The 8,682-nt window shown below is 39.8% G+C and overlaps 1 protein-coding gene across 5 annotated transcripts in view; it reads left to right on the plus strand.

Moving 5' to 3' along the window:
• LOC133388790 (solute carrier family 22 member 15-like) overlaps positions 1 to 8,366 on the plus strand; it is a 32,035-nt gene extending 23,669 nt beyond the window's left edge. For 4 of the 5 annotated variants that reach the window (XM_061635138.1, XM_061635140.1, XM_061635136.1 and 1 more), the window contains 3 exons: positions 2,219 to 2,291; positions 4,248 to 4,406; positions 6,227 to 8,366. In XM_061635138.1, the coding sequence (XP_061491122.1) occupies positions 2,219 to 2,291; positions 4,248 to 4,406; positions 6,227 to 6,253 (259 nt within the window). In that variant the 3' untranslated portion in view covers positions 6,254 to 8,366. Of the gene's footprint in view, positions 1 to 2,218; positions 2,292 to 4,247; positions 4,412 to 6,226 lie in introns of all 5 variants that reach the window. The other variant, XM_061635137.1, reaches the window with a different exon arrangement.
• Positions 8,367 to 8,682: the final 316 nt, after the last annotated feature.

The following is an 8,682-nucleotide window of genomic DNA, read 5'->3' on the forward strand; positions in this document are numbered from 1 at the left end:
CTTTTATTATTGTTTAATAATAATAACAATAACAACAACAGCACAACAACAACAACAACAATAATAATAAAGCAATGTTGTAGTGGTGGGGATGCTAGATTGTGAAGACAAAAGGGTGGATAGATTGAGTAGGGGGGTTAGTGCTTTTAGGCCTGGGGATGATCATCAGAACTGATGACTTGGTTAGTGTGCACTTGGGGAATGAGAGTGGAGCAGAAGATAGATTAGTTGTATGCGGTATATAAATTTAATAAATAATAATAATAATAAACACACCTGCCCCTCCTGCAAGCAGGCATGCATGCATTGGCTCCATCTGGGCCAAAGGCGAGATCTGGGCAGCCTCACAAATAAGAACAATTTTTAAAAGGAGATGGCAGTGAATTAGGAGCCAAGAAAGGCAGGCAGGCTGGCTGCCAGGACAGAAGGGGGAGAGCAGCCTTTTCTTGCAGCCTTGCTTCTTTTTGATTCACAGAAAGCCCTCCCCTCTCGTTCTGAGTAAGGGCAGTAGCAGCAGTGGCAGTGCGAGGAGAAAGGAGCTGGCTATAGTAATCCCCTCTTCTTCCTGGTAGCTCCACTCTCAGCCTCCTTTGGTGTCTGCCACATCCTCCGTGGCGCAGAGTGGTAAGCGGTGGTAACGCAGCCGAAGCTCTGCTCACGGCCGGAGTTCGATTCCAACAGAAGGAGGAAGTCGAATCTCCGGTAAAAGGGGTCAAGGTCCACTCAGCCTTCCATCCATCTGTGGTCGGTAAAATGAGTACCCGGCATATGCTGGGGGGTAAAGAAAGGCCGGGGAAGGAATTGGCAATCCCAACCCATATATACGGTCTGCCTAGTAAATGTTGCAAGACGTCACCCTAAGAGTTGGAAACGACTCACACTATAAGTGCAGGGACACCTTTACCTTTTTTACACGTTTTATAGGCAGATGCTGCCCTCGGTGCACCTGAAAGACTCTCTGGTGCTTCAGCAAAGTCCTCCTCTCTTGTTAGGAGCAAGGGGAACGTGTCATCTGCAGCAGCAGTGGGAAGCAGACAGTGTCCAGGGAGTGAAGACTTAAAAAAAAAAATCATTTCTTTACTGTTCGCGGCCCCCTTAGGGGTCACGGCCCCCAGGTTGGGAACCACTGTTATAATACATTGTATTTGTTTTTTGTTAACCTTATGAATATTTCAGCATGAGGTAGTTAGCTTTAGGTAGAAACAACCAAATTGACCATCAAAACTAAACACTGGCACAAACATTTTATTTATTACATTATTATCTAGCCCCTCCACCAAGGAGTTCAAAGTGACATACAAGGTTCTCTACCACATTTTATCCTTGCTACAACTCTATTAGGCTGTGTGTGAGAGAGGCTAAACCTCCACCCATTGAGCTTTGTGGCTAAGAAGCTATTGTTCCCTAATTGCACATTCCATAACAAAATAAATTTTTATGGTAGAATGGGATTCTCCTTAAACTAGGAATATTGTTTATTTAATTCAAGATAATGATTATAGCACTAAATCAGAATCCTCCCATCTGAATGTGCTCTCTATTTTAAAAACACCCTCACATACTTGACAACTGTTGTCTATTTTAAAAGTATTAGTCTTTATTATTACGCACTTGGAATATTAAATGAAGAAGCAGGTCATGTATCCTGTAATTTTTTTTCAATCCAGATATGCTTCTCAACTGGAGATATTTCAAAGTTCCATAATTCAGTTTGTAAGTTAAGACATGCAACAAAATATTGCAGTGCAGAACACTACTGTTCAGGGTTCTAGCCAGCTAGCTGTGCCCTTTTCCAGGATACTAATTCATCCCCCCCTCCGCAAACAGTCAGGTCAGCATTCTGTTTCCACTGAGCATGCTCAGTTCTCATTTGGCTGGTTTTTAAGGGTTTTTAAAGATTAGGTACAGATACACAGACACAGTGTTTTCCAAATAGTGGTTTAGTCTCAAATGCTGGGAACATTGTGAATGAGTTGCCAGATTTCTAAAAAGGAGTGATGGAGTATGTACCTCTGGTGGCATCCAAATCAGGAGATGAGACTGGTGGGCTCACAACTAATTCTATTGAGAAACAGAAGTGTACTCAGGTGTTTGCTTTTAAAATCGAAACTGTATTACACATTAATTTTTAAACATAAAATTAAAAGCGTTCAGTGTTGATCTTCCTCCTCTCAGGCAAATATTTTGCAGGTATCTAAAACTTTTTTTTTTTAAACAGAAATGCTGGCTTAGGTGTATGTTCAATGACTTGCAGATTTGGTGGTATTTTGGCTCCATTTGTCCCTTCTCTAGTAAGTAGTACTCCTCCACCTTTTTTAACTAGTGTATAGCATTTTTTAGAAAATATCTAATAATATTTAACCATTTATCTGTAGTGATACTACAATTGCCTTTAAATTGTATGAAGCAGGGATACATATGTTACAGCTCTCCATGACACTATCTGATGTGACTATACTGTTGCACGTGCCTAGTAAAAGGTGGGTTGCCTTTTATGGACAGAAAATATGTTAACACAATCTATTTTCTTCTGCAGAAGTAGAATATAATTATTGTAGTCTATTCTTTGGGAGAAGTAGAAAAGCAAGTTTGAATAAACAATCTAATAATATTTAGAAAAAGACATAAAGTAGGTAGCATTTTAAATTTCATGTAACTTTGGTGAGGACACACACTCCTTTCCAGGCATTGGAGAGCCACATGGGTAGTTAGTTCAGTGGGAAAAGACTGTATACACCTCACACCTCTATTCAGAAACCTAGTGAGTCATGGCTTATGTATGTATAAACACAAATAACTTAATCAGAAGCAGTATCAATAATAATAAGCTCTTTTATATAGGACTGCCTGTTGGAAGTGGGGCAAGAGCAACTCCTGTTTTGTTCTTTTGTTTGTACTCCAGAAGGGAGATAGAGCTAGGGTCCTCCAGATGGATAGGCTTGTTTACCTTTACCTGTGATGCTCTGACTGATTTCCTTCTGTCACTAGACTGTTACGTCTTTAGGGAAGCTTACCTGCCCCTCCTCCTTCCGCCCTTTCCACTCCTTTCCTCCTCCGACTGTCCGGGAGAGAGGAGACATTCCTTTGTCTCTTCTCTCTCCAAGCAGTGAGGCTAACCCCTACACCTGGGCATTATGCCTCCAACTTAGTTAGGTAGAACTAGATTTGCGTTTCTATCTACTATGTATTTCTATAAATAAAGTAGCTTTTCTTATTTTACTAAGTCTCAAGCCTCAGTGATGCTGATGCAGGGTAAAAGCCTGCTTTCTTAGGTAAACGCACGCACACGCTGGCACACTCGCATTTCAGCATCTGCTGTTACTCTGCTACTGTGATGTTGCTTTAAATGAAATTAAGCACACAGTTACACACAGCGCAACACTGCCAAGTTGGCAACTTGGAGGCTGCTCTTCCCTTTTAAGTCACCAATACTGCTAGTAAGACTTGCCCACTGCGGCAGAGGAGCTGAAGGCAGGACATGCCCTTAGATAGCTGACACAGAAGGTGTTAGCATCTTGCAATTTAGATAGGAAAAATAGTATTGGGGAAAGGGTTAAATGGACTCTCACCCAGCACTGCTGGTCCATCATACTCTGAGCCTCCCATTGGCCACGTCTAAGTAAAGATGAACATATGAGGAGATCCAATAACATACTTTTTATATCACGTGTAGTTTGGCCCCAAGAGAGGAGCTGGAGCCTGGGAGCTGGTTGTGGGAGGCTGTTAAGGATGCATATTTATTCCCCACTACCACCACCACATTGATCAAGACCCTGAATTTGCATGCAGCAGAATTACACACACAGAGAAAACATTTCTTTTTTCATCAGTGCTGAATTAGCAAACTTCTTTTCAATTCTCTGTGTATGTCTAAAAACAAGTGGTTTGCTGAACCACATGGGTGCTTATTCTAAGAAATATTAAGAAAACCCAGGGATAGGGGTGGAGGGTGTGTCTGGTATGTACCCACCTACCAGACCAGCTAGTGTCTTCAACAACAGTCCTTTATCACATTAACAACTCACTGATAGGGCAACAAATGGAGCTGTCATGGAATAGTCATATCATTATTATTTTTTACCTCCATATCCTTTTGGGCACTCATTCTATGTATGCACATATATATATACATTGGTAGATGTTTGCTGAACATCCATACTAATTGAGTGGGTAAGAGATTTGGTAGTATTTGTTCTTCAATAACGTGTATGGGTATTAATTATGAATTTGTTATTGATTTGTTGTAGAAAACCCTTGGTCCATCTGTACCATTTGTGGTCTTTGGAATCAGTGGATTATCAGCTGGTTTCCTGACTCTTCTACTTCCAGAAACTCTGAATAAACCAATTGCAGAGACCATTGAAGACTTGCAGACATCTACTTATCAAATGCTTAAAAACAAAAAGGCAAAGTAAAAATGATTTTTTATTTTTTCAAAGCAATTTCTATACCTATTGGAATATAGGAAAGTTTTCTCATTTACTTGAAATCTTGCAATACATTTTTCTCATATATATGTACTTTATATTTTTTTCTCAGAAGTGTCTAAGAAGAAAGAATTCTCCAAATGTTGAATGAAGCCTGTTTTTTATTTGTACATAGGAAATGATGTTCTTTGCAGAGTTCTTGTCTTATCTGATTCACTCTTCACCTTGCTTGCTTTTACTTAGTCAAGCTGTTGCTGACAGCTATTTAATGTATGGTTATCAGGAAGAGCTCTTGGTTTCATATTTCTCATTCCGTCGTCTTAGAAGCCATCTGAAAGATTTTCCTATAGCAGCAGATGTATGGCAAATAAAACTTCTGGAATTGTGTGTTTTAATGGTCATTGTGGTTAAATTTCAGCAAATTCATCATTTTAAAAAGAAATTTAATTATGATCCCATAATTGCAGTGGTATTTGGAAACTACATTTGTTCAGTGTAAACTCTTGTGATATTCTGGAGGATATTTCAAAGTATTCAGCCCAAATATCAGGTGAAAAAAAGTTTATAGTTTTTCCTAAAGAATGGAAGGGAATTAACATTTTTGTGAAGACAGAATCATTTGGCTGTTATAAAATATAGTCACTATTTTTTAAATAATGTGTTCATTGTAAAAATGTGGAAATAAATTATTTGTATGAGTTGTGTGTAGCTAAATATATTAGCTATGGCAAAATCTGTCAGGTGTCTTATAAATATTTAAATGTTAATTTAATTAAAGCACTTGAAATAGACTCAATGGAAATGAGCATTTAAGATATTTTTATAGCTATTTTTCAAAACATAAGTAAAAACCACTTTCCCATACCCTGTAGAAACTAGCCGTCAGAGAAATAAGTTGTTTATAAATTGTTACTCTGCTCCAACTGCCAGTTCCTCTAGGACTGAATAACCAAAGAGAAGTGTGCTTTGGGGAGCAATCCAACTTGAGTTTACACCGGGCTGGGGGAAGTTGGATGTGGCAAACCCCCATCTGAGCTGGCAGGCTCCCAGCAGAAGCCCCCCATCCTGGCTGAGCTGCAGTGGCACCAGGAGCCTGCTGAGGGTCCACTGGTGATAGCCAGCCGAGCAGACAAAGAGCTGTTGGTAGTGCCAAAAATGAGGAGTTCTGGAGGCGCAGCAGAGAAGGAACTGCAGGGGGGAACTTATGCAGCATCCAAGTCCCCCTTGGACTCCCGATCCAGCCCTAAGTTCCACCAGCTAAAAGGCTGGTGCAGTAAAATTATTCCAGTGGTGGTTTATGGGGAGTGCTGACTCCCCAGTAGACCTGTTCATGGGGGTTGGCTCTTCTCTTCCTGCTCCAGTGCACAGCTCCCAATGGAGCCTGCGTTCAGCCAGGCCAGCAGCTCCCAAGTGGCAAGTGGATGCCGTGGAGCTTTCTGCTGGCTCTTCCTCTGCCATCCTCCCCTCCTGCCAGCTACTCCTGAGTTGGATTGCTCTGTTGGTCCCTGCCACCTACCAGTCAGAAAGCTAAGGGCTATGGATTGTGGATATATGAGTACTTAAAAGCAGGGAGACCCACCAGATTAGAAAATATTGCTGGGATTATGAAATTTCAAGAATTGGAACCAGAATTTACTTGTTTCCCTCTTCCCTCCCCATTACTATTTCCTTTTGTGTTGTGTCTTGTTAGTCTTCTCTTTTAATCTCTGTACAGCATTTAGAAAGCATTAGAAATTTTATAATCAATAATAGTAGTAAAAATAAACATTCTAATAATTCATTTTCCATCTGCTTAACAGGTAAATCAGTTAGAAGAAAACAGTTAGTATTGCAAAAACCAAATATTGGTCGAAATGACAACGGTGCTTCCATTGTTGAGATGTGGTGCCATCAAGATTCAAGTCAAAAAGTATTTTGGGATTTCCAGTATGCTCAATAATGTGAACATAAATTGTGAAGGGGGAAGTGGGCTATATAAACTCATAAAGACAGAGGTGAATTATTTATCTTAAACTGCCACACTTTAAATGTTCTTTCAGAATTACTGGGTGATTTATATTTTTAGTAACAAAAGGAATAATCCTATACTGATAAGATGGCTACCTGTGAAGTGTTAAAATTATTGTGGAGGTTGACTGTAATCCTAAACACAAGGGCAAGAAGGAAGTATTGGTGCATCTGTGTTTTTGCTTATTTAAATGGGCTCAGGATATTGTTACACGCTGCTTCTTAAGGTATCTTCAGATTCGAGGACTACAGGCCAGCCTGCAATATTCAGGCATGCATGAGTTACTTTTTACAGACGGCATGATGCCAATATTTTTATATTAACATTATAAGATGAATGTTTCCCATTATTTAGAAAGACTTTTGTTACTCTTTCGGTTGCTGTAATGAGACTTATCTGACATATTGTTTAAATATGCAGCAGTACAGATCTGCTATAGGAAACAAGTAAGTACTGAATTACCAAAACAGATTTTGTGTGAAGCAGGTATCAGTGGCTATATGTGTAGGATGGCAAAAAAAGTGTTGTATAAGATTGGATACAAATGTGCTTTTCTATCTAGAGGAAGTGTCTTCCATTCAGAAGGGCTGTTGTATAGCTCAAAACTCTAATACAAGGTGGAAAAGTGCAGGAAAATCCAAAACTGTTATTCTGTTTGCGCAAGAGTTTTACCCCCTCTTGCTCAAACAGAAGCATGGAAAATACAGTAGGGCCCCACTCACACAGCAGGTTACGTTCCAGGCCCCTGTCGAAAAGTGAAAACCACTAGAAAGTGGGGCCCTACTGTATTCCAGCCGCCGTGCTCCAGCTGATAGCAATCAAATGGAGCGTGCAAGCTCCCCACGCTCCAGCTGACAGCGATCAGCTGGAGCGCACGAGCTCCCCGCACTACAGCTGATCGCACCATCAGCTGGAGTGTGGGGAGCTCCAGCCACCATGCTCCACCTGACAGTGATCAGCTGGAGTGTGCAAGCTCCCCGCACCCGCTGGCACCACCATATTAGCGGAATGCCAAAAAGCGGGGTCCTACTGTAATATAGACACTGTCTATAGCATTGCATGAACTCTTGTACAAGCTCTTTGCAGAATTGCATTGATGCCTGTTTTCCTTCTACTAATGTTTTTTTTTAATCCAACCCTAAAAGTATTTTGCATGTTATGACATCATAACAAGGGAATGTTTTCATTTGACCCTTTATTTATAGGAGAACACCAAGGGTTAAAATGGTATTTTGATAGCCTGTTGAAATCTAGGCCAACAGTCGGCAGTTTGTAGTATTCAAGCAGACTGCTGTCAACCTGTCAAATCACATTGGTGGCTGACAAAGACTCAACTGACAGATCTACATTTACAGTATGTTTTCAGGGTCAACTTTTAAAGGTCATTCTAAGTTTAGCACAACAGTAACAACTAACCCAACTCCTAACATATCTTGCTTACTATTGCTTAAATATCTATTTATTCAAATGCCCTGTTTTAGCACTTGGATAGTAAAGTGGAGAAACTATTACGGTTTTGTGGGATTTTTGTTTTTCATACATTTCTTTCTGTCTGTCTTTTTTTTTTTTTAGTTCTGGAACACAGTTGACCAAACTGTTCCTACATGTTATTGGGTATTTCATTCATTTCTGTTAGTGTTCCTGTCCAAACAGGAGAAAAAAGATGGTAGACCAATTTTTATATGGAATATTGCTTATAATGGAAAGCTTTACAAGTCTATATTTTTGTAAGAAAAAATAATGCTCCTATGGAAGCAAAAGTGAGTTGCTAAGATAATTCAGATAATATTATTAATATTAAGGTAATATTACTGCCACATAATGAAATTGTTCTCATGTCAAATACATTATAGATCTATATTTAACGGGACTGTTTTGCCCACCTTTTGTTCCAATTATGTTGGAAATGGCTAATAAAAATGCATTTAATGCTGTGGTTTCTATTATTTACTGCTCAAACAATTCTTGCATGCTTATGTTAGAAGTTTGTAAATATATCTGAAGAAGCCTGTAGACAATAGAGAAGAATCATTAAGCTAACTTACCCTGCAAACTGAAATATGTGCTTCACCAAGGTTAAAAACATTCTGCTAAATTGAATGACCCTGTGATTCTGACTGAGGCGTCTCGTTGTAGTTGTCAACCACCTGTGCTGTGGGAACCCCAGAACAGATGTAGGGGTTGGGTGGGGAGAGGAGTAGATAGGGAAGTTCCATTACATAGCTAAAAGCCCTTGTGGGTAGCACA

The sequence above is a fragment of the Rhineura floridana genome, chromosome 7 (assembly GCF_030035675.1).
Source record: "Rhineura floridana isolate rRhiFlo1 chromosome 7, rRhiFlo1.hap2, whole genome shotgun sequence".
In the NCBI taxonomy this organism is placed as follows: Eukaryota; Metazoa; Chordata; class Lepidosauria; order Squamata; family Rhineuridae; genus Rhineura; species Rhineura floridana.